We start from the raw sequence: 25,485 nt of genomic DNA, 5'->3' as shown, positions 1-25,485 counted from the left end.
GATGAGTGATTTTGCTACTCTAGTTCTTAAGGTTATAAGGTAATTATAAGTTAGGTTTGGGAAGATTTTTAATATCCTACAACTATGACTGCTGTGTAAAGAAGCCTGCTAACCTATCAGAATTAATGACTAGGTAAACGTGGCTGGGGGAATATTTGAGCAGAAAGATGTAAAAACTGTTTCCTACTCTGTAATGATGGAAGGAGGAAAGTTGCAGGATCAGAATTCCCTGCTGTCCAACAAAACAATATGAAACAATTGAAGAGTAAGCCATACACCTGTGGAAGAGCAGCTGCTTTACAAGGGATGATATGGCAACACTTGGAAAGGTTAGGACAAAGTTAATTTGTAGCACTGGGCATAGTTTACATTCTTTCCAGTATATAGTGTGGCTACATCTAAAGCCCACTATAGAAGAGAGAGGTTAAATCTCCCTAGAGAAAATACATTTTAAAAGCTGAGGAGGCACATGGATTATAAAGGTCTGAAAAGTTGAGAATAGAGGTGAGTAAAATTTTGCCAGTTCTTTCTCTAGTCAATAAGTCCTATAAACTTAGAGAATATTAATAGTTCTCAACTCCTGATTAAATCCACAGACATTTCAGAGAGCTCTGTTGGGAGGCACTACAGGCCGTGCGCAGCAACCCATATTGTAGCCAGAAATCAGGTCCCAGGGGAAGGCAGATGCAGGCCTTTATAGCAGTGATGGGAACCCTAATTAGTGCCCAAATGAAGATAGGAATTTGCTAGTATTGAACTTTCAGGGAGGCTTTGGAACCTTTGAAAGGTCTCTCTTGCCATAAAAGAGAGAGGTAGCTAGGCTGGAGCCTGGGAAACCAATACAGAGGAGGTTTTGGAGGGAAAAGCACACTAGGGTGTGCCATGTTGCTTTTTGAGTCCAGAGGCACATAGCAGGGACAGGATATTTTGCTTGTTTTTTTTTGGGGGGGGGTATGTTTGTATTTTTAAGAAAAGATGTAATAAAGAGTTATAACAGTCTGGGTGGTGAGTACATAGGTATTTGCAATGCCATTATCTATTGCCCTAAAACTGATTTGTATATAAAAAACAATATATGTATATGTGCTTAATATATGTATATAAAAAAAAAATATGTATGACCATGCAGTTTCTGAGGGTCAGGAATTCAGGAGCACCTTAGCTGAATGGTTCTGACTCAGGATTTCTCAAGATTTCAGTAAAGATGTTGACTGAGGATGCAGTTATCTGAATGCTTGATTTTATTTTTTTCTTTTTAAAAATTTTAATTGGAGGCTAATTACAATATTGTGGTGGTTTTTGCCATACATTCACATGAATCAGCCATGGGTGTACGTGTGTTCCCCATCCTGACCCTCCCTTCCACCTCCTTCCCCAGAATCCTTGATTTTAGCTGGAGGATTCACTTCCAAGGGGGTTCACTCATGCCTGGCAAGTTAGTACTGGTTGTTGGCAGGTAGCCTTTGTTCTTCACCACAGGGACTTCCCCATAGGACTGCTTCAGTGTCCTCACAACATCCAGGACAAGGGTGTTGTCCAGGGTGATCCTGGACAAGGCAAGTTGAAAACCACAATATCTTGAAACTAACACTCTCATTTCTACAATATCCTATTTCTACAATATCCACATGTCAGTCCTATTCAGTGTGGGAGGAAACTACACAATAGTAGGAGACGTGGGTTGTTGGGAGTTATATACAAAACCCAGAAGGATACCAATTTTATTACCTTTTCCCCCTGTATACTTGGAATATTTCATCTTTTAAAAGGGAGGAAACCTGTAGTTTAGAGAGAAGGAGTTTTCTATTTTCTATAGTTCCAACTCGAATTTCACTGTCTTTGGTTGCCTTTTATGCAATCCTTTGGTGGCTCAGATGGTAAAGAATCCTTCTGCAATGCAGGAGACCTGGGTTTGATCCCTGGGTTAGGAAGATTCCCTGAAGAAGGGCATGGCAACCCCCTCCAGTATTCTTGCCTGGAGAATCCCCATGGACAAAGGAGCCTGGCAGGCTCATGGAGTCGCAGAGTTGGACACAACTGAGCAATTAACACACTTGGTTCCCTTTATAAGCCACCTTCTATTTACATTCCTTCTAAACTCTCCAATCTCCCTTATACCCTAATTATTTGGTTGCTGCTAAAATTCAGTATTTCTTTCTGTCCTGTTTGTTCCCAATCATATAAATCAAGAAGATAACTAGTAGGTACTAGTAGTCAAAGCCTTTGGTAATGTGAGATACTAAGTGTGGGACATTGGGGTGGGAGGTGGGAAATGGCTATAATGAAATGCTGAGGCAACCAGGAAATGCCATCAAGCATTCCTTTGTGTGTGGGGGGGGGGGGGGGGCGGCTGCGCTGTGGGTCTTATTATCTACATCTCTGTCCCAGCAGCAATCACAGTAATGTTTATGGCCCACACAGTGCTTTAATGTACTTCCATTAAGATTAATAATAATAATTTATTTCCCTCTTAGGCCAGATTCTTTATTGGTTCTCTTTCATATAAACAGTAAATTCAGGTTTTGTAAAATGCATTCACTCTTTCAGGCCAAGTCTCTTTTAGCACCTCTTGAGAAATTGTACCTCAGGGTAGAGAGGGCTTGGAAACTGACTGACTGAGACACTTCTTGTTCTGTTACTAGGCAGGGGCTCTGCATCTTCTGAGCCTATTTCCTTTTTGTACCACAGAGTTCCATCCTATCTTTCTCCAGGTGTCTGTGGGGAGTTGAGGGTGGCAAACAGCTCACTCAGATCTGAAAGGACTTTAAGTTTATAGTTGTGTGTCCGAACTTGGGAAGTGAGGAACAGGCGAAGCAGCCCTCCTAAGGGCTTAACAGCCCTCCTCAGCAGGACACCAGAGCTACTGTCCAGGAAGACTGAGCCATTTATTTAGAAAAGAAATAGAAATAAATAAAGCACAAGAAGGGTTTACTTAGAGATGGTGAGGATGATAATACAGATAATCATGATTATTAACCTTAACCACAACACCTTCAATTTACACCCACTCACCTTTTTAAGAAAAAATTCTTTACACATCATTTTATTTTTAAAAATTATTTATTTTTGGCTGTGCTGGGTCTTAGGTGTGGCAAGCGGGGGCTTCTCATTGCAGTGGTTTCTCTTGTTGCGGAGCACCAACTCCAGGGCATGAGGGCTTCAGAAGTTGGGGAGCAAAGGTTCAGTTGAGGCACACAGAAGCAGTTGCCCCAGTGTGCAAAATCTTCCCAGCCCAGGGATCGAACCCCCGTGTCCCCCGCATTGGCAGGTAACCACTGGACCACCAAGAAGTCTTATAGCTATCCACCTTTAAAAGAATGTTAAAGGTGAAGTGCCTTCACCACTTAGCATTCTTAACCTCACTGAGTTGACTTTAAAATGGGAGGAGCCCACTTCTTTGTTTTTTACAGAGGACAGATTTAAGGGAAGTCATATCACAGCCCTGTGTCCTGCCTTGCAGGATCAGATGTCTTAAATATTGCCTGCCAAAAGGCCACGAGAAATAGGAATCTTTTAGCCTTTTGGAGGACCAGGGCTATGATTTAGGGACATGTTCAGATTAAGAGGTTTGAGGGAGGGAAGAGAGAGAGATGCCATTTCCCTCTCCCAGTCCCATCAAATTCCTGGCAAATTCCTTAATGCCCTGCAGATGGCACCACTGACAAGGAGTTCTCTGCCCAGAAGAGTCAAGCTCAGATTTGTGAACTCTGCCCTCCCCATCACCTTGAAGCTGAGCCTAAAAGATACACCACAAAGAGAAAGTGACTAACCTGGCATACCTGGCATTCATGGGCTTGTCATTTCTTGTTCTGTCCATTCCTGGAGACAGCCGAGCCTCCTTCTAGGCCACTGTGAATCAGTTAGCCACAGAAAACCCCACACTCCGAGTTCTTGACTTCATCTCCAGCCTCTAGGGTACTTCCCAGTGTGGAATGAGTTTAAATATATGGCTTTGCGGTCAATCTGTAGTAATGGAGGAGGCATGCTGCCCGATCAATCTGAACTCAATACTGACACAAAGTTAATAACATGATGTGGGCATCATCATGTAGATACAGATATCATTATGTTGCAAGGGCCATCTTCTTCCTCTACCAAAATGAATACCCTACCCCATCCATCCATCCCTCAGCTGACCAGCTCATTTCCCAATTGACAGCCTGCTGTATGTTACTGTGTCCAACAGTGATGGATCAAGCTCATCACTGCATTCCTACTTTTGGCCTTCAAACACTCTTCTCAGCCTATAAGATCTTTTACAACCATAATTGATCCTACCACCTTTGCCCTGTTGACTCATTCTGTCTTCCTTTGATGATAAAAACCCAAGTGTCATCTATTCAAGGCCTTGAAGGCTATGTCAGATGCAGTCCAATTCTCCATTAGATATTTTCATAGTCTGAGAATTAATCTTGAAGCAGAGATTCAGATTTTTAACTCTGAAAACTAGAGGTAACTGTCCCTCTACTGCTTTCCTCTTTTCCCCAGGACCAAAGATCTAAAATGCCTCAGGAAGACACTCTAGGGTGGGACAGTGACATCAAATCGAGGTAGAAGGGAAAGCTGCTGTTCTGTTCTAAAGATTCTTCATAAATAAGATCTTTCAGCCTCTCTCTGGCCCAGCTCTAATGTCTCGTGATACAGGCATGTAGGAACTTCTACTGGCTCATGTTGATCGAAGGCATGCACACGTGCCATGAGTCAAGCTGTGACCCAGTTGCCAGGACAGGCTGATGTCACCTTAGGCACTCCTTCTATACAGCAGTGTGGAAAGCTAGGCAAGGGAGCATTCCCACCACCCTCTTCACTGATCATCCTACTGTGCATATTGCTACCCAGTTCTGGGCACCTCAAGAAGGATATGGACAGACCAGAGAGCTTCCTCCAAGGAGCAAGTAGAATGGGATGCGGTACTGGGTAAAGCAACTTGGAGAACTAAGGATGTTTAAATTACAAGAGAAACCCATGAAGAGCTATTGTCCAGAAATAGCAGGAACCCAGAGAGGACAGCTAAGAATGAAGAAAAACACCGCAGGGGTTTCTGGCAGTGTTCAGTGGCTAAGACTCCATGGTCCCAATGCCGGAGTCCCAGGTTCAATCCTTGGTCAGGGAGCTAGATTCCGCATGCCACAACTAAAGATCCCACATGCTGCAACTAAGTCCTGGCACGGCCAAATAAATATTTTAAAAAGCAAACAAAAACAACCACAAAATAAAAACATCACAGCTCACTTTGTAACGATGAGCTAGGACCAACAATGGACCATAGTGCCATCCATGTCATGAAGGACAAACAGGCAGGACTGAAGACTTCTAAGATTCTTCTCCATTCCCAGAGACTAGGATTTCATAAAATTTCCTGGTGTCTCAAGCCAATCTTTAATTATGACTATTCTGTCAAATATTTTTGGAGAGGGCAGAGATAGGTAGGGACAAAGGAACAGAATCTATCAAAACATGCTTTTTAAACCTTTTCCCTCACCCTTGCCAACAACAACAATAAAAGTTTTCAGACCCAGAGAGGCCTTGCCTAAAGGGAACCCGTGGTTTTCTGGCCTCCCTAGCACCCTAGACAAGAGGGCAATTCCAAAGTTGCTGATCTATTTCTAGGAACTGGTCCAAATTCCACCAGAGATAAGGAAGGAGGTTTATAGCCTGTCTTAATTCGGATAGGTCTAACAAAATAACACAGATCAGATAGTGTGATAGTGTAAATAATAAATATTTATTTCTCAAAGATTTGGAGACTGATAAATCCAAGACCAAGGTGCTAGCAGATTCAGGGTCAAGAGAGAGCCTTCTTAACTGGTTTGCAGATAGCTGGCCATCTTTTTGCTGAGTCCTCTTGTGGAGAAGAGAAAAAACAACTATTCCCTTCCTCTTCTTAGAAAGATGATAAATCCTGGGACTTCCCTGGTGGTGCGGTAGTTAAGACTCCACACTCCCAATGCACGGGACATGGGTTCCAACCCTGGTGGGGGATCCTGCATAGGGCATGGAGCTACAAAAAAAAAAAAAAAAAAGATAATCATCCCATCAGGAGGGTTGTACTTCTTGACCTCACCTGAACCTAATTACTTCCCAAAGTTCTCACCTCCTAATACATCATGCTGAGGGTTAGAGTTTTAACATGCATTTTAGGGGTACATATTCAGCCCATGGTAGTCAGAGTGAACAGGAATTTTTCTGTAAACACTGTGTTTTCTGTGGAAAATTAGGACATGTAGATAAGCAATGAGAAAATTAAAATAACCTATAATCTGAATGAAAAGATTTGAAACTTTCATTTAAAGATAAGAGCAACTTTTTCTCATGCAACTCTCTGCCCTCTCCCTCCCCCATCACCTCTGGGACTGGTGGCCCTGGGTCTTTTCTCTGCATCAAAGTGCTATTCAGCAATAAGTCTTTATCATTTGGAAGCTCAAAGATAGCCCCGCAAGAAGGAACAGAACAGTGAGCCCTTTATTTTATTTATCCATCTAAATATTTATTCCTGTATTTATTTAGTTAGTTATTTGGCTATGTTGCGTCTTAGTTGTGGCGTTTGGGCTCTAGAGCAGGCAGCTTCTAGTTGTGACTCGAGGGCTTAGTTGCACTGTGGCATGTGGAATCTTAGTTCCCTGATCAGAGATTGAACCCATATCCCCTGCATTGGAAGGTGGACTCCTAATCACTGGGTCACCAGGGAAGTCCCCAGTGTGCCCTTTAAATAAGCTGGGCAAGCTGGTACCAAGGTTCTTGAGGATACTGAAGTTCAAATTTAGCAGTCTATTACCCTAAGTATCTAAGCAACATAGTAATGAAGGGAATACAGAAGTAGAGGGGATGTATCTACTAAAAGACAACTGCAGAATACTGGGGGAAAAGGAGGCTTTGAAGTCAGAGAGGCCAAGTTACACCACTTACTATTGTAAGTCCTTGTACAAGTTACTTAACCTCTTTGAATTAATTCCTCATCTATAAATAAATAAATAAAGTCAATTTTGTAAGGTCCTTGTGACACCCAATTAACTAATCTTTGTAAAGTATCTGTTAATCTTTAGCATTTAGTGGAGGCTCAGTCTGGATTAGTTCCCTTCCCTGTGTTGCTCGAGGACACTGAAATTTACTCTCCACAGTCCAGGGGGCCCTTCCCCTACTAAGAATAGGTAACTAATCTCCTGGGCAGATCAGATCCACAAACATTGTCTAGTACTAGTAGCGTGTTTACTGTGAGAACTACACTGGCTTAAGAACTGGGGTTGAAATGAAAGGGGTGAATTAGAAGCCAAATACAGATTTCCAACCCTTTAAGGAGAGAGGAAAGGAGAAAAGACACAAATGGAGGTAAAGTTAAACAATACAAAAGATTTAAATAACATTTCAAAGTAATGAATGTTCCAAAACAGGGCAGTTCAGTTCAGTTCAGTCACTCAGTCGTCTCCGACTTTGCGACCCCATGAATCGCAGCACGCCAGGCCTCCCTGTCCATCACCATCTCCCGGAGTTCACTCAAGACTCACATCCATGGAGTCAGTGGTGCCATCCAGCCATCTCATCCTCGGTCACCCCCTTCTCCTCCTGCCCCCAATCCCTCCCAGCATCAAAGTCTTTTCCAATGAGTCAACTTTTTGCATGAGGTGGCCAAAGTACTGGAGTTTCAGCTTTAGCATCATTCCTTCCAAAGAAATCCCAGGGCTGATCTCCTTCAGAATGGACTGGTTGGATCTCCTTGCAGTCCAAGGGACTCTCAAGAGTCTTCTCCAACACCACAGTTCAAAATCATCAATTCTTCGGGGCTCAGCCTTCTTCACAGTCCAACTCTCACATCCATACATGACTACTGGAAAAACCATAGCCTTGACTAGACGGACCTTAGTCAGCAAAGTAATGTTTCTGCTTTTGAATATGCTATCTAGGTTGGTCATAACTTTCCTTCTAAGGAGTAAGCGTCTTTTAATTTCATGGCTGCAGTCACCATCTGCAGTGATTTTGGAGCCCAGAAAAATAAAGTCTGACACTGTTTCCACTGTTTCCCCATCTATTTCCCATGAAGTGACGGGACCGGATGCCATGATCTTCGTTTTCTGATTGTTGAGCTTTAAGCCAACTTTTTCACTCTCCTCTTTCAGGTTCATCAAGAGGCTTTTTAGTTCTTCTTCACTTTTATGTCTAATTGGTCACTGAACTAACTATGCAACTGGATGCTGCCTGGAGAAGGTGGAAATCCCTTCAAGAAAAGATGGAAGAAAAGATAGTTGGGTTGAGCCTTGGAAGATAAGATATGGACAAAGGGAAATTTGATAAGTTTAACAAGAGAATGTGTAGTGTCTTTTTGCATAGTGTTCTGAGTGTTAAGTCAGTAAACAGAGATGGTTTTGCTAATTCTAAACATAGGCAATGGAAAGAAAGTTATTTTGCTTCCAACAAATTTGTAAACAAGGGCTCAAGGACCTGAAAGCAAATAAATTCAATTACTACTTTCTCAAAGGAAGTCTTCTAGATTATTTTTCTCAGTTCTAAGCTCATTTCTATTTTTCTCAGTTCTAAGCTTAAACTATGCACTTTCCAGTTTGTTTATTGATATTTTGCCTCTTAAAAATTTACTTCAGTTGTACATTCTGGATGATGATAAATCTCTAAGCAGAATTTATGTTAGCCTGTTGCTAAAGGGATCATATGGAACAGTTTGTGACTTGGGTGATGTCACTGCACTGTGTAAACTATAAAGGGCAGTGAACGTTAGATTCATAAATTTGGAAGCAATCTTAAGGGTCTTCTAGTTTGGCAAGTGAGATCAAGTGTAACCCAGGATGACAATGCTAGAACCAGAACCCAGCTCTTCTGATAATCAGCAATGTCTGCCATCTTTCTCACTACATCTGCCAATATTTGAGTGCCTACGTGAATTACACATGGAGACGAGTTTAAGAGTAACTGTATAAAAGACATATATGATTATTTCCCTTTAGGAACCTATATGGGGGAAACAAACAAATGCAGAAAATTAAATTATGGCAACTTGTGATAAATAAAGGGCTTCTCAGTGGTGCCAGTGGGTAAAGAACCCACCTCCCAATGCAGGAGACCTAAGAGACTCAGGTTTGATCCCTGGGTCGAGAAGATCCCCTGGAGGAGGGCATGGCAACCCACTCCAGTATTCTTGCCTGGAGAATCCCATGGACAGAGGAGCCTGGTGGGCTACAATCCATAGGGTAGGAAACAGACACAACTGAAGTGACTTAGCACACAAGTGATAAATAAAAGGACAAAATCAGATTGCTTTAGATAAGGTACTGGGGTAACATTTAAGTTCAAATCTGAAGGAGACCAGAGCCAACCAAAAGTGAACTGGGAAGAAGGAGGGGAAGGGAGAACTCTTCCAGAGAGAAGAAACAGCAAGTATGGCTCTTTCCTGGGCAGGAAAGAGATGCGCAGGGTCCACCAGGAACTGAGGAAAGGTCAGGGTGAGGATGAGGCCAAGTTGAAGCAGCAGAGAAGTGCTTCCTCCCAGGTCACAAATTCAAATGCACAACTGGGCTGACAAGGCACATTTGTTTAAATTTGCTAAAGATTCTGTAAGCCAAACAAAACACAGCATGTCTACTGCAGCCCAGAGGTCACCATTTTGTAACCCCTGAGGGCTTTTTTGTTTGTTCCTTTGTTGTTGTTTTGGCAGCCTCTAGCATCTCGTGGAATCTTAGTTCCTGGACTAGGGATTTAACCCAGGCCCTTGGTAGTGAAAGTGCCATGTTCTAACGACTGACCACCAGGAAATTCCCAGGGCTTTGTATTCTTACTTTGAGGCAGGTGAATTTCTAAGCACAAGTAGACTGCTTTTGAGGGCTTTTGAGCAGGGGCAGATTTGTGTTTTAACAAGATCGTTAAAATACTTTGCTTGAGATAAGCGCCAGGGTCATTCATCAGGCCCAACCCACTTCTCTGTGCTCTCTTCTCCTTACATGCAACAAAGCCAAGGACCCAGCCAGCTTTATTTGCTTACTATCTCTGCCCACTCGCCCCATTGGATTCTGTTCACTCCAAGTTTGGTTACTAAAAGGGAAATCAGCTCTTCAGGTCCATTCATTATCTTGCTACTATATATACACACACACATGTGTATAGATATTATATATACACACACATATGTATAGATATTATATATACACACAAACACTAATGTATGTGTATTTTGTGTATGTGCTCAGTTGTGTCTAACTCTTTGCAACCCCGTGGACTGTAGCCCACCAGGCTCCTCTGTCCGTGGGATTCTCCAGGCAAGAATACTGGAGAGTAGTTTGCCATTTCCTGCTCCAAGGGAACTACCCAACACAGAGATCGAACCTGTGTCTCTTGCCTCTCCTGCACTGGCAGACAGATTCTTTACCCCTGCACCACCTGGGAAGCCCTATGTGTGTATATACAAGTATATATTTCCAAGGTTCTACTGCAAATCACTGCTGCTGCTGCTGCTGAGTCGCTTCAGTCGTGTCCGACTCTGTGCAACCCCATAGACAGCAGCCCCCCAGGCTTCCCCGTCCCTGGGATTCTCCAGGCAAGAACACTGGAGTGGGTTGCCATTTCCTTCTCCAATGCATGAAAGTGAAAAGTGAAAGTGAAGTCATTCAGTCGTGTCTGATTCTTCTCGACCCCATGGACTGCAGCCTACCAGGCTCCTCTGTCCATGGGATTTTCCAGGCAAAAGTACTGGGGAAACAGAAAAGAGGTAAAAGTAACTTGCCCTGCAGAAATTTCCAGAGTAGAGAACTCAGTTGTACATTCTGGCCCCAACTCTTGCTCAGATAGTAACGGGACACGATCTAGGCCACTAGAATTGTGTTCTTATTCTTCAGCTGGGGGCTTTGCAAAACTCAGGCCTTCTTTTCTCTGTAATGCTCCCTGTATTTGAGAGGAACGGTTTGAGTCCATGAAGGTGGGACTTCCCAAACAGTACCCATTATCAAGGTCATAGGAAGGGAACTTGCATTCCTTAATTTTGTGACAACCTCTCGCATTTTCTAAAATCTAAAAATCCTAATCACACCTTTCCCTGAAGGGTTGTTCAGGTAAAGTTAAAATGAGATAAAATCTAGAACGTGAGTGGCACATAGCAGGTGGTCAGTTAATGTTTGACTCAGCCCATGATCCCCTGTGGGCATTTCCTCACAAAGCTTCAGGTGGATACTTCTGTAGCTTTCTATTCCGTTTTCTTTGGTATTTGTTCCAGCACACAAAGGGGCTCCCACAAAAGTGACTGAGTGAAAATTTCTTGGCGGCTGAGGGTTCCTCGCCCCAACAAAAACACTTTCAGAAAAAGCTACTATGGATCTTGGGTTACTGAGCAGCGGTACCTTTCAGAACCCCTATGGTACTCTCACAAACCACCTGGCTGGCCTGATTCAAGTGGCTCATCTTGCCAAGGTCATACTGGTCGCTTATCAACTAAGGGAGGTGAAAAAGGCAGTTGCTTAGTTTTAGAAGGAGCACCGGTTGGCCCCAAAGATCCCGCCTCTTTCCACGGGGCAAGCCTATCAGCGTTCCTCTAGCGAAGAGCGGCAGCTCCCTAGAAGCCAATGAGTTCCGCTCCCTGGAATTATCCCGCCCATCCGTTGTGTCGTCACTCGGCCTCTTATAAAATAGAACCCAGACTACGCTTCCCCTTAGCTTGCCTGTTGGCGGGTGTTTGCGTTGAAACTATACTGAAAGCCTGACCTTAAAGGGGAGGGAGTAGAGGGGAACCGGGGCCCTTTAAAGCGAGGCCAGCTGGTGCCTGCCCCTTTAAGGGCGAGGCGCTCAGACGACAGAATCTGAGCCCCAGATTACCCCGAGTTTCCGTCACAGGCTGCAAGGTAAGGCTCCTTCGCTGGGTCCGGGTGCTTGGCGGCGGCGGTTTCATCGCCGCTGGTCCTCCCCGGGCCCAGAGACACCTCAGCCCCAGTCATGCTGAGCAGAGTATGGAAGGAGCTGACTATGAAGTGCTATCCGTGCGAGAGCAGCTATTCCACGAGCGGGTCCGCGAGTGCATTGTGAGTCCGGGACCCGGGCTGGAAGGGTAGGACCAAGTTGGGGAGAAGCACGGGTGTCGCGGGAGAGGGAGACGTCCGGATCGGAGTGAGATCCCCTGGGCACAGCGCCGGCAGACCCTGTTTGGTCCAGGGGCGAGCGACCAAGAGCCCTGGTCCGACTAGTGCTCGGGCTGGCGAATCCCTAGAATCTGCTCCAGCTGAGTAGCTGCGAGATAAACAAAGCCGATCGGTTTCCGTTCCTCCCCTCTACACGCCTCTCCCCCGACCCCGCCCTCCCTCCTGTCCCCCCACCCCGCCCCCGCGCGCCCGTGATTGGAGTGCGGGTCTTCCCGTGTCTGGGAATCTGGTGAGCCTGCCGATCTCAGTCAGATGGTCGGAGAGGGATGGGTTTAACTTGAGGAAGGCTTGTTTGCAACTACTTCTCAAACCCAAACGATGTTTGATGAAGGGGAGATGAACAGGGATCTTTGGTGGGTTTCTCACTTTGGAGGAAAGGACTCTTTCTGGGGTGGATTCTACCGTGTAGAAACGGAGAACAACTAAAGTGTCCCCTTCTTTTCCTCGCCCTTATTGGTGTTTTGTTAGAGACCCTGCAAGCCGAGTTTCCTAGCTTCGCAGCCATTCAGGGATTTCCTCTGAAGGGTTGCCCCTGGTGCGACGGAGGGCTTCTGGCTGCTTTCCTTACTCGCTCACTGCCACCTAGAGTAACAGCTGAAACTGTCACACAGCGAGGGACTCCTCACTTCTGGGCCGGGGCACCCAGGGGAGCTTAGGGGATCGCATCTTTCTTGCATCTGCTCTAAACTCTCATATCTTTCCTTTCTCCTCTCCTTCCTCAGAGCCCTCACCCCCAGATACTAAAGGGAAAGGGAAAAGTTTAGAAGAATAGAAGTTGGTGAGTGGAGGACCCATTGCAGGGGTCGTCCTTCATTTTTCTCAGACTGGGCTCCAGTCTGCCCTGGGCAGCCTCAGATTGGAGGAGGGCTAAAGTGAGCCAAGGCATAACTAGGTCTGCCTTTATCTGTGAGGACTGAAAAGCAGGGAGTTTATCAATCCATGCGTGGGAACTCCAGATCTGCTTTCAGAAAGCTTTCCTTGTGCGTTTCTTAGTGGAGAGTTGCATATGGCAGGGTTGGGCATATCCTGGAGTCATACCCAGGCCTTGAGCCAGTGGAGAGCCAGAGACCCACTTTCCTAGAGAACAGGGAGGGAAGAGATCTTGGAGAGAGAAGCAGCCTCTTGGATGTCGTCCCATCCTTTAGTCCCATTAGCTGAGGACGTCAGCACTGGTCAAGGGCATCCTGAGGGCTTCTAGTACATCTCCCACGTGGCTCCAATCCCCTGCTCTAGAGAATCACCTAGCCTCTGCTGGACCTACATGGAACTCCAGCCTGACCTTTTGACCCCCCCCTTCCTGCTTAGTACACACGCCCAGGGCAGAGCACTAGGCAGTAAAAACCTTGGAGCTGAAATCTAAATGGCTCATTCTACTCTACTTCCCTATTGTTAAAAGCTAAATTTTGTCCTAGACCCATGTTTCTCCTGGGGTCTGTGTCTTCTCCCTTTGCATACATAGCTGTATGCAGATTCTCCATAGGATCAGCTTCTCTTGGGGACTGGAGCACCTATGAGACTGATCCTGCCTTCTTGGCCCACTTCAAACACAATAACATCTCAAGATTCTCTGACCCTGATTGTGGAGCCAAGGTAGGGTGGAAATGTATGCATGTGTAGGATAACCTGGTTAAGTCCTGCCATAAGTGTCCATTGGAGGACTAGTCATCAGGGGCATGGGACAGACCCTGAGAGACCTACCCTGGGAGCTGGAAATCACTTTAGGTAGGGACCATGGATTGATAGCTTTTAAAGATTTTGATCCCAGCTCTAGAAGCTTTATAGATGTGGAACCCCAATTAAAGCCTACTATTATGGGCAGGGCATGAAAGAGACTCTGGATTGGCCCAGAGCAGACCTGATCTTTTAGGGCCCCTGAATAAACAGAGTAGAAGCTCTGAGTTGGTCTAGGAACACGATTCCTCCTGGAGCTTGGATCAAGGTGGGAGTGGAGGGAGAGGGAGTGGAGTGTCAGCACAATGAAGATATCCCCTTCTTCCCCTCAAATTTGCTTTTCCAATTATGTGCTAGGAAGAAATCCTCTCTGGTTCTGTGGCCTTTTTCAGATGTGTGGATATGTGCATCTCTAGGAGTCTTTGCCCATGCACCAACCAGGGTTCAGCTGAAACTGTTTTCTCCCGGGGAAAAAAACCCTCATAGATCTGGACATAGTGCTCTGTCCCCAAGTGCATGGGTCAGCCCCTAAGGTCTTGATTAGAAGGAAGTACTCGGGAGAAAGATGGAACCCCTGGATGTATGGAGTCTAGTTTGGGGAAAGTGTCCCCATGGAATTAACAGAGAGGCCACTGGAGCTGTGAAATGTTTGGGGATTCAAGCTTTTCATCTTGCTCACTTTCTGCTGCAGATCTCAACACTGCTGTTTGCGACTCTCTACATCTTCTGCCACATTGCCTTGACCCGCTTCAAGAAGCCTGCTGAGTTTACCACAGGTACCTGGGACTTCCCTCCCTCCTGCCTGCCCTCTGCCAGTGTTCCTGTTGCTATGGCACCAGCCTCAGGGGAAGAGGGCTGTGTTGCTTGCTGGGAAAGTAGAGGCGTCTGTTCTTGAGCTTCTGCCTCCCTTCCTCCACAGGCAGGGACAAGGTGGTATAGTGGAGAGTCTAGAAGGAGGGCCAGTCATGTAACTTTTATGACCTGTTTCATTCTCTACAAAATAAAATGAGCCTAACAATTCCTACCCAGTCCATTGTTATTGTGTGGACCAAATATGGTGGCTAACGTGAAAACTCTCTGTGAACCTCAGCAGGGCGACTGCAGAGTGAATGTTGTTATGGGCACAAACTCTGTCATGCCCTCTCTTAGAGCTCCTACGCCCAGGACCAGAGACCTCCCTGACCACTGGGGCCCTAGGAGCCCAGTGGTGATGGTGACCTTTCTCTTTGCAGAGAATGCATATTAAGGCTTTCAGTAGGCATTCTGTGATTGAGGGGGATGCACTTGTCCCAGTTCCTAACTCCAGATCTTCCGGTCCTGGCCGGAACCTTTCCTCCCCTCCAGATGGCTTCATACACCCTCAGCCAAGGAGGCAGCTACTCCTCAGTGTGATTCCCCTGGGGACTTTCTCTGTGATTTCTAACCCCCCTCCCCATTTCCCTTCACTCTGCCTCGCCACTGATGTAACCAAGCTGGTTATTTATTGTATTTTCAGCTTACAAAGAGGAACCTAGGGACTTCCCTGGTGGTCCAGTGGCTAAGACTCTGAGCTCCCAGTGCAGGGGGCCCAGGTTCGATGCCTGGTCAGGGAGCTAGATCCCACATGCTACAACTAAGGCCCAGAGCAGCCAAATAAATAAATAAAATTTAAAAAAATAAAAATTAAAAAAAAAAAAAAGAGGAACCTATGGTGGAGAAGATGTGGGGAAGGAGGGAAGTGGGGGAAATTCATGTTCTCACCCCCTGGGACCACTGATTTTTAAGCTGCCACCCCGGCAGAGTGAATTGTGGGGTTCATAGTGTGAGATCTCCTGAGCCTCCTGTCCAGCTCTGCCTTGGTGGGCCCAGGCCCCTCTTCAGGGGACAGGGAGGGAACAGGAGGGCTCTGTGTGACACAGATGGTTCCCAGAGCTGCCCACTGATGACCTGCCTCTTCCCTATGCCTCTGTCTTTTGTAGTAGATGAAGAAGATGCCACAGTCAACAAGATTGCGTAAGTACTGCTGCCTCAACGCCTGGCACTGGTAGCCTTTGGAAGTTGGGATCTAGTGAGGCCCTGGGAGCAGGGAGAGAGTGAGATGTCAGAAACAATTTCTGCTTCCGCCCTATTTCTGCTTTCTTCCGGCTTTACACCATCCTGGGGACTCTTGGAAAAGCTGTTCTTCCTGTCTGCCTGGTTTGGCAGGGAGCTTCAAGGAGCCTCTTGCCAGGAACTGTCTGCTGGGGGCCTGAGTCACCAGAAGCACCTCCAACTTGGCTCCACCTCCCAGCAGCCATTGGCGAAGGGGTGGGGTAGGGATGCAGACTGATGGAAATGCCAGGGGATGGAGAAGGAGGAATCCCCAAGGGTGGGGCTTGCTTGATTCTGAGAGAATGTCCCTAATTGTAGGCTATTATTATACACTAGCACCTATAGAGAAAAATATAGAGATGACTCCTCTGGCTCAACAGACAACAAATTAAAAGGCAACCCCCACTCTCATCCCTCATGGACCAACTAGATAAGTGTCCCTTCTTTTGAGCTGATGCAATCTAGGGCACAGGTCTTGGCTGTGAAGCTGGGTTTCAACTCCCCTTGTCTCCCTTTGCCTTAGTGCCCTTATGCATATGGGGTGACCCTACTCTCTCCAGGCTCAGAAATCCATATCCTTGAGGTGAGCAGAGAAGTCAGACCCATTATCTTGGCATCGTGCCTGGCACACCCTACAGACACTGTAGGAAGACCGCATTCCTGGGGACAGTCTGGGCAAGTGACATGGTGGGTGACCAGGTTCCCGTGAATTCCTGAGATGTGCCCATCCCACGTGCCAAGGCTTCCCTGGAGGTGAAGGCTGGGGTATGAGGCAGCAGGTAGAGTGCCAGCTTTTTCCCTGGGTCTGTCATCGCTCCAGCTGGTTCTAGGAGTCACAGGTGCCCATGGGACGGATGGGGCTTCTTGGGCCCAGGGAAATGAATGTTGGCGCTAAGCAGGGGCACTACCCCTTCTCTGCCCAGGCTTGAGCTGTGCACCTTCACCCTGGCAGTCGCCCTGGGCGCTGTCCTGCTCCTGCCCTTCTCTATCATCAGCAACGAGGTGCTGCTCTCACTGCCTCGGAACTACTACATCCAGTGGCTCAACGGTTCCCTCATCCATGGTGCGTTGATCCTGGTTGCCGCTGAGGATGGGGACGGGGAGCAGATCGGGTCAGGCAGAAACAGACAGCCTGGGGCTAGTCAGTCATAGATCACCCTGTCCCTTCCACTTTCCCTTGTCACATGGTCAGTCCTCAGTGGGTTGGGGCGTCCCCCTTAATGACCATCTCTGCTTTTCCTTTTTTCGCTAGGCCTCTGGAACCTTGTTTTTCTCTTCTCCAATTTGTCCCTCATCTTCCTCATGCCCTTTGCATACTTCTTCACTGAGTCTGAGGGCTTTGCTGGCTCTAGAAAGGTGAGTCGGGGAATGTATCAATCAATCAATGCAGACTGGAAACAGTATTCCACTGAGATGGTTCAACTGAAGAGGTTTTAATGAAGAGACTATTTGCAGAGGTTTAGTCAGCACTGAGGAGCTTGAGGCACTAGTGACAACAGGAAGTCGTTACCATCCCTAGGCCTGAGGGAGCCGAAGGAAGAAATGATTTCTGATGGTTGAAGCTGAAGAGGTGTGCCACCCAAGAGAGGAGCTAGTGTCAGAGGTGCCAAAGGTGGGAGGAAACACAGAAAAACACCCTGGCCTCTCTGTCTTCCTACCTTCGACTCTCCTGCCAGCCCTCTCCATTGAGCAAGATGAACAGAAAACCAGAGCTTGATTTTTTTTTTTTAAGTGTCTTGTGGGATCTTAGTTCCCAGTCCAGGAATTGAACCCATGCCCCTTGCAGTGGAAGCACAGACTCGTAACCACTGGACTGCTGGGAAAGTCCCAAGAGGGCAAAGAGATTGTGTGATGCAGACCTCAGGGGTCAGCTTCCAGGGCAAGACAAGGATGGAGAAGGGGTCTGGGAAGGGGGGTTGCAAATGAAGAATATCTAGTAGAGGGACTGGCCCCAGACTGTGGGGTAGGAGGACAGAGTAACTAAGAATAAGAAGGAAACACCCTCTGTTGCCTCCTGAATCCAGTCCTCTCTGCTTCCCAAGCCAGGCTGCCGTCCCCCCGTCTCCTTCCTTCCCCACACTGTCCTCCCCACCCCTGAAACCTACTGCCTCCTCCCACAGGGCGTCCTGGCCCGGGTCTATGAGACGGTGGTGATGCTGATGCTCCTCACCCTGCTGGTCCTGGGCATGGTGTGGGTAGCCTCTGCCATTGTGGATAACAACAAGGCCAGCAGGGAGTCCCTCTATGGTGAGAAGACCAGCTTCCTCCTCACCCCTCAGCCAGCTCATGTTCCTCTGTCTGGAGCGAATGTATCCCTCTAAGGCGGCAAAAGTTGGGACCTTCTCCCTTAGACTGAAGTTTCAAAACTAATGGGCTTCAGGCCACATCTAACCTGTGGAAGTGTTCTGCTGGGCCCATGCAGTGAGTTAAAAAAAATATGAGTCCACTGAAATTGGGAGATCTCACACTGATATCCAGGTTTCTGGTTGTGCTTAAGCAGGTTGAGGATCTGGCCACACTAGGCCCCGGTGACTTGGGCCACACAGTGGCTGTGCCCTTTAGAGGGGGCTGGCGATCTGCACTTTGCTGTAGTCTCTGCCACTCCCTCTCCTGCCACCCAGTCTTCCTCATCTTCATGACTTACCTTGCCCGTACAGACTTTGGTGTCACACCTCTGCCTGGTCTCTGGGGCCTGTCAGCCCCCAGTAAGCAGGAGGAGAGAGCTGGTCTGACAGTCCTTTTTTTTTTCATCTTCAGACTTCTGGGAGTACTACCTCCCCTACCTCTACTCCTGCATCTCCTTCCTTGGGGTCCTGCTGCTCCTGGGTGAGTGTCCAGAGCCTGGGAGGGGGTGGGGAAGGTCCCGGGGCCAGAGCACCCCCGGTAGAGGGTGGAATGCAGGGGCGGGCAGGGCAGGAGGTGGAGAGAAGGCTCTGGCGGGTGACCGCCTCCTGTCCCCACAGTGTGTACCCCACTCGGCCTCGCCCGCATGTTCTCGGTCACTGGGAAGCTGCTGGTCAAGCCCCGGGTATGTAGTGCTCCTTGTCCTTGGACCCTGCCGGGGGAGCTTTCTGAAGAGCTGGAGCCCATCTGTGAAGCCACTGTCCAGCTGTTCTGTGCACCCCTTGCAGAGGGCCACAGCCTTTGCTGGCTCCTGTATCCCTGACCCCCAACATCTGGAGCTGGTCACCAGACACACAAAGCAGAACACACGACTGTTGGAAGGGACTGGATAAGGTCACCGGTCACAGGGTGGTGAATGAGGGGAGGGGAAGGAAAAGGACAATGGATCCTTAAGGTGAGCAGGGAGCTCTTGGGCTCTTGTGATCAAGGAGCCTCTGACAGTCCATCCCTCCCTTTCCCAACGCCCACAGCTCCTGGAGGACCTGGAGGAGCAGCTGCACTGCTCAGCCTTTGAGGAAGCAGCTTTGACCCGCAGGATTTGTAGTGAGACACAGTCCTTCCCAGCTGGCATGATGGGCGTGGCTTGGGCAGGGGTGGCGGGACTGGGGGACAGCACCATCGTCTCTGCCCCCAGATCCCACCTCCTGCTGGCTGCCCTTGGACATGGAACTGCTGCACAGACAGGTTCTGGCTCTGCAGACACAGAGGGTCCTGCTGGGTATGTAGGTTGGCAGGCATTGGGATGCCTGGCTTTCCCCAAGGAGAGAAGCTCCTCCTTCCAGGCTCTTGCAAACTGCTTTCCCATTCCTGCACAGAGAAGCGGCGGAAGGCTTCAGCCTGGCAGCGCAACCTGGGCTACCCTCTGGCCATGCTGTGCTTGCTGGTGCTGACGGTATGTACACCACACTTGGTGGGGGTGGGCAGTGGTAGCACCTTGAGTACTTTAGCCCTTCACAGGGAGAAGGAAGGAGGTGCAAGGACCTCCTTCAATAATAGTAGCTGCCTCTCAATGAGTACCTACTTTTGCGAAGCACATCAGTCCCCATTTTGTAGATGAAGAAACAGAAGTTAAAGAATTTACCCAAAAAGAGGGAAAAAAAAAAAAAGACTTTACCCAAGGCCACACAGGGCCTAAGCCATTATGCAGGTTTGCTCTGGGATGAAAATAAAGGTTAAAATCCAGTACATCCTCTCAACTTGCTACATCATGGACTTGGAAATAAGTCTTATTGGTTTGGAGAAAGATGTATATTTTTCTCTTTTGCCTTTTGGGGACTTCCCTGGGAGCTTCCCAGGTGGTGCTAGTAGTAAAGAACCTGCCTGCCGATGCAGGAGACATAAGAGATGCAGGTTTGATCCTTGAATTGGTAAGATCCCCAGAGGAGGGCATGGTAATCCACTCCAGTATTTTTGGCTGGAGAATCCCCATGGACAGAGGAGCCTGGTGGGCTACAGTCCATAAGGTCACAAAGAGTTAGACACGACTAGAATGACTTAGCATGCACACATGCACAGGGACCTCCCTGGCAATCCAGTGGTTAAGACTCTGTACTTCCACTGAAGAGGGCATGGGTTCAATCCCTGGTCGGGGGAATTAATATCCCACGAACTGTGTGGCACGTCCAAAAACACCCCAAACTAACAAACAAAACTATTTGGGCTTTTTTCTTCTGCACCTGGAAGTCCACTATAAGATACTCTCAAAGGTGCTCTGTTGCTAGCATTAACCTTTGGGAGGTCCCACACAGCTAACTGAAAACCGAAAATGATGGACCAGAGAGTGTGCTCTTAACATTCTCAACTCTGGATACATCTGTGGGCTGGGACAGCGGTGGGAGTCCATGACCTTGCCTCCCACAGGGCCTGTCTGTGCTCATTGTGGCCATCCACATCCTGGAGCTGCTCATTGATGAGGCTGCCATGCCCCGGGGCATGCAGGTACTGGGCTGCCGCCCACCCACCACATCTTTTGGGGGAGGGCCTAAGCAAGGCTGGGTGAGGGGGCGGAAAGGGAGGCCAGAGGGGAAGCCGGGCACTGGTGGTGGTGATGACGATGGGCAGTGCTGCACAGTGACACCTCTTTGTCCCTCAGGGTGCCTCCCTGGGCCAGGTCTCCTTCTCCAAGCTGGGCTCCTTTGGTGCCGTCATTCAGGTCGTCCTTATCTTGTATCCTTCTGGAAATCCACCATTGCCTCTCTTCTTCAAACCCGTCTCCTCTAGGGCTCTGGGCAGAGCTACAGTGGGAGTGAGGGGGAAGCGGGCAAGACTTGGCCAGCCCGAGGTTCAGAAAGAAGAAAACCAGTTGATTCAAAAGGAGGACTGGGGGGAGAGAGGGCCATGCCCTGTGAGACAAGGCATTGATCCCTGGGAGTGGGCCAGTTCTTCCCTAACCCAGTGGCAGTTACCTGATGGTCTCCTCGGTCGTGGGCTTCTACAGCTCTCCGCTCTTCCGGGGACTGCGGCCCAGATGGCATGACACGGCCATGACGCAGGTAGGCCATGATGCAGGTAGCCGGGAACCTGCCAGACGGGAGTGGAGGAAGCATCCTGGGGGTGTCCCTGGGCACTCAGTGCTGGCAGCTCTGGGACCCTGACCTCCCCTTTTCTCACTCCCTCCCAGATAATTGGGAACTGTGTCTGTCTCCTGGTTCTAAGCTCAGCACTTCCTGTCTTCTCTCGAACCCTGGGTAAGTAGCAAAAGGAGGTAAGGGAACTGGCTTGTTTTGAGTAGCTACTGGTACTAAGCAGCCCCGTTATATTCTTGCTCTCTCTGATTCCCACAACAAACCTATGAGGAGGTATTACCTCCATTATACAGATGGAGTAACAGAGGCTCTATAAAGTGCTGTGCTGGGATTCAGAGTAGTGTTGCTTCAAAGCTCATATTTTTTCCATTTGCTACATCCCATGGCCTCTCCTGTTTACTTCCATTTTTTTCAGTGAAGAAGTACCACTTTCCCCAAAATCTTTCTTTGGGGGATCATCTGATAAACTTTTTTTTTTTTCCTTTTGGCTGCACCCATAGGGCATGTGGGATGTTAGTTCCCCAACCAGGGATTGAGCCAATACCCCCTGCAGTGGAAGTATTGAGTCTTAACCACCGGACCACCAGGGAAGTCCCAACATTCTCATTTTAGAGATGAGAAACAGGAGAGCTACTTGATTTACCCAGAATTACATAGCTAGCTTGAGGCAAGGCTGAGTCAGGCCAGAACCTCTGTATCCTGAGCCCCAGTCCAGTGTTTTTTCTGCACACTGGGCATCAAATGATAAGCTCAACTCTCCTCCCATCTTTAGAGCTAGGATCTAGATGATGGTGGGCGAGAAGGGAAACCTATGCGACTCCCCTACTACTTCAGGGTAAACTAGTTACACTTTTGAGCATTAGCTGGTAAAAGTGTTCACCCCAAGGCAGTAGGGGAGTTGCATAGGCTCCCCACCTCCCCCGCCATTATCATCTATCTATTGTACATTATCAGTCATGTCCGACTCTCTGCAACCCTATGGACTGTATCCTGCCAGGCTCCTCTGTCCATAGGATTCCCCAGGCAAGAATACTGTAGTGTGTAGCCTTTTCCTTCTCCAGGGGATCTTCCCGACCCAGGAATCAAACGCAGGTCTCCTATACTGCAGGCAGATACACTGAGCCACCAGGGAAGCCTTATTTAGTATTTAAATCAGTTCTATTTGGTTTTTAAGTTTATATTCTCTCTACTCTACCATTTCTACTTTATGCCTTGGGATTTAGGATACTTGGCCTGTGGGTCCAGCGGTTAGTTCCTTTTAGGTTGGAAGCTGGTAGGAAAATTTTTTAAGTGGGGGAGGAGCTGAAGAATTTTAATTTATTATAATTATTATTATTAGGGGCTCAGTAAGTGTTGGAATAGTGCCTCGCACATATGGCTCCTCAGGTGTGTTGTCTCATTTAAGTCTCACAGTCCCATTATTTTGTCTACTTGTTTTTTTAATTCCCTACTTTATAGTTAAAGAAACTGAGGCACAGACGTTTAAGGAAGTTGCTTCAGATCACAGTTAGATGGGGTGGAGTTCAGATATGAACCAAAGCAGCCATAATAAGAGCCCAGTTTCTCAGCCGCCACACTGCTCTGTCTACTAAAAAAGAACACTTGGTGACCAGCTTGAGGTTTCTGGCCCAGGAACGAGTAGCAGGCCCAGGGAGCTCCTTGGGACACCTGGAGCCAGAGGGGATCCCGCCAATCCCAACACACACAGACACACACACACAGAGACACACACAGACACAAACACACACACACACTCTGCAGGAGAGGATGCCAGACTCTGGAAGGGAGGTTGGAGCAAGCCTAGCAGAGACACTTGCTTCAACTGCCCTGAACTGTCCCTGAGACAAGTTGGGATGTAGGAACAACTAATGTGTAGAAGCCAACCTATCAGTTGCAGTGTTGAGATGTGGCCACCAGGAGGCAGCAGAAAGCTCGGCTCTGAGCCAGGGAAGGGTTGGGGAGCCTACCTCCCATCCTGGCCTTTGTACTTCAGGGCTCACTTGCTTTGACCTGCTGGGTGACTTTGGACGCTTCAACTGGCTGGGCAATTTCTACATCGTGTTCCTCTACAATGCAGCCTTTGCGGGCCTCACCACTCTCTGTCTGGTGAAGACCTTCACGGCAGCTGTGCGGGCAGAGCTGATCCGGGCCTTTGGTGAGAGGGAGTCAGGGCGAGGCTGGTGGGGTGGTTGTAAGGTGGAACAGTGGTCATCCCAAGCAGGGGAGATGGCATACTCACCACCCATTCTGTGGCTTCTGAGGACTGACCTAAACCCTGCTTCTGACTACCCCCCTGCCTCTTCCCCAGGGCTGGACAGACTACCGTTGCCTGTCTCTGGTTTCCCCCGGGTGTCTAAGAAGACCCAGCACCAGTGACCTCCAGCTGGGGGTGGGAGGGAGAAACCTGGACACTGCCATCTGCTGCCTAGGCCTGGAGAGGCGCCCAGGGGTGGGTGGCCCTCAGGACCTGGAATCTGAGAGGGTGGGTGGCAGAGGGGAGCCGAGCCTTCTGCACTGCTGCGTAATCTGAGCCAGAGTTTGGGACCAGGCCCCCTTGCTTCTCTAGATTTAACTGTGGGCCCCAGCATGGGGGTGGGGCTGGGGACTGAGTCTGGCTCCTGGTCTCAAATCTGTTTACACATCAATCTGCCTCACTGCTGTTCAGGGCCATGCCCGTAGCCATGTTTACATGACTTGATGTGCAATAGGGTGGGGTGGGGGTAGGGGAGGGTCAGAGCCAGTGGCCAACTTGGGAGGCAGATTGTCTTCCCTTGCCTTTGGCCCAGCAGAGCCTAAGAGCACTGTGCTATCCTGGAGGGGCTGTGGACCGCCGGAGAGACGAGGGCATAGGGAGGAAGAGGCCACAACCATCAGCAATAAAGTTGATACCAGGGTTTTCTTTGGTTTTTTTAAAGGTCCTGTCTCTGTGTCTGTTTGAACAGCTTTGCTCCCACCAGTCCTGACTCTAGAGAGGGAAATAGAGGGGTCCTTCCCACCATCCTTTGCCTCTCCTCTATCTGTATTCTGGGGATTTGGCTCTGGTGTTTGGCCATACAGTCAGGCAGTGGGAAGCTCCTCCTCCCTTGGCCTTACTAAAACCTGGCTGGTCACCTGACTTTTCCTTATACCCAAGCCTTATTTCTTGGGTGCCTTGGTTATTGGGGGTAAATAGGCATCAGCATAGGAAGAGGTAAAAGAAGGGGCTGCCTGACAAAGGTTTGTGATTCCTACCTCTGAGAAGAGCCTAACTCTGTATTTCCAGAGGCTATCAGTGCCTTGAATATTCTGCAAGCCCTCCTGCTATATTAGGGGTAGGGACAATGTTTCTGCTCATGGTTATGAGGATTGTACATTGCACAGCTTCCAGGGGCACCATTCACCTCTTAGTCACTGTGTGCATGGTTACTACAACTATTTTTTTTTTGCAAATGGCAAGCCAGTGACTTGAGGAAGGGCTGCTTGAGGAAGGTTACTGTGAATACTAGCCATGGAGCTGAGTGAGTATGAGATACAAAAAAATAATGTAGTTGCCACAGATACTCGCTGAACACCTATATATAGGCCAGGCACTCAGCTAAATTTGTATTTAAGAATTGCTTTGTCTAGTAAGGGTGCGTGTTTATGTACATGCATGCTAAGTTGCTTCAGTCACTCTTTGCAACCGTATGGACTGTAGCCCACCTGGCTCCTCTGTCCATGGGATTCTCCAGGCAAATATACTGAAGTGGGTGCCATTCCCTTCTCCAGGGGATCTTCTTGACCCAGGGATGGAACCCACGTCTCTTAGGTCTCCTGCATTGGCAGGCAGGTTCTTTACCACTAGTGCCACCTGGGAAGCCCCCTGATAAGGGTGACATAATTTTAATACCATACTGCAATGAATGGTGGTTAATTTCTCATTCTCAAGGAAACAGAGGTCCAGTGTCAGTACATTAGGGAAGGCTTCTTAGAGAAAGACTTCTAAATGACAGTAGATTAATGGGTGAAGTGTTGCAATTTCAAAGCCTTTGACATGAGAGAGACCTGAGTGGCTAGAAAGCAGAGCTCCAGAAGGTTTGGAGAGGGAAAAGGGAGATGCCTTGTGTGTATGTATGTTAGTCGATCAGTCGTTTCTGACTCTTTGCAACCCCATGGACTGTAGCCTGCCCAGCTCCTCCATCAGTGGAATTCTCCAGGCAAGAATACTAGAGTGG

At 48.1% G+C, this 25,485-nt stretch overlaps 1 protein-coding gene across 2 annotated transcripts; it reads left to right on the top strand.

Annotated features, from left to right (window-relative positions):
• Positions 1-11,613: 11,613 nt before the first annotated feature.
• Positions 11,614-24,206, top strand: LOC120858183 (protein LMBR1L). 2 transcript variants are annotated; one of them, XM_040234088.1, is made up of 17 exons: positions 11,614-12,005; positions 14,485-14,569; positions 15,755-15,785; positions 16,787-16,926; positions 17,116-17,219; positions 17,984-18,110; positions 18,621-18,689; positions 18,827-18,891; positions 19,238-19,310; positions 19,402-19,485; positions 19,583-19,659; positions 20,628-20,705; positions 20,860-20,933; positions 21,169-21,259; positions 21,388-21,454; positions 23,286-23,447; positions 23,601-24,206. In XM_040234088.1, exons 1-17 carry the CDS (start codon positions 11,934-11,936, stop codon positions 23,666-23,668), a joined length of 1,467 nt encoding a protein of 488 aa, XP_040090022.1. In that variant the 5' UTR covers positions 11,614-11,933; the 3' UTR covers positions 23,669-24,206. The 2 variants fall into 2 exon arrangements, with proteins under 2 accessions (XP_040090022.1, XP_040090021.1); XM_040234087.1 differs by having other exon boundaries at positions 15,752-15,785.
• Positions 24,207-25,485: the final 1,279 nt, after the last annotated feature.

This window comes from Oryx dammah, unplaced genomic scaffold (genome assembly GCF_014754425.2).
Source record: "Oryx dammah isolate SB20612 unplaced genomic scaffold, SCBI_Odam_1.1 HiC_scaffold_29, whole genome shotgun sequence".
Lineage (NCBI taxonomy): Eukaryota > Metazoa > Chordata > Mammalia > Artiodactyla > Bovidae > Oryx > Oryx dammah.
The sequence above is the reverse complement of the archived record's forward strand: the minus strand, read 5'-3'. Positions and strand labels throughout refer to the sequence as shown.

Coding starts and splice junctions, on each gene's coding strand:
- LOC120858183 (XM_040234087.1), top strand. CDS start 11,934: ATGGAAGGAGCTGACTATGAAGTGCTATCCGTGCGAGAGCAGCTATTC. Junction 16,927..17,115: donor CAACGGTTCCCTCATCCATG/GTGCGTTGATCC, acceptor TTTTTTCGCTAG/GCCTCTGGAACCTTGTTTTT. Junction 21,260..21,387: donor ATGACACGGCCATGACGCAG/GTAGGCCATGAT, acceptor ACTCCCTCCCAG/ATAATTGGGAACTGTGTCTG.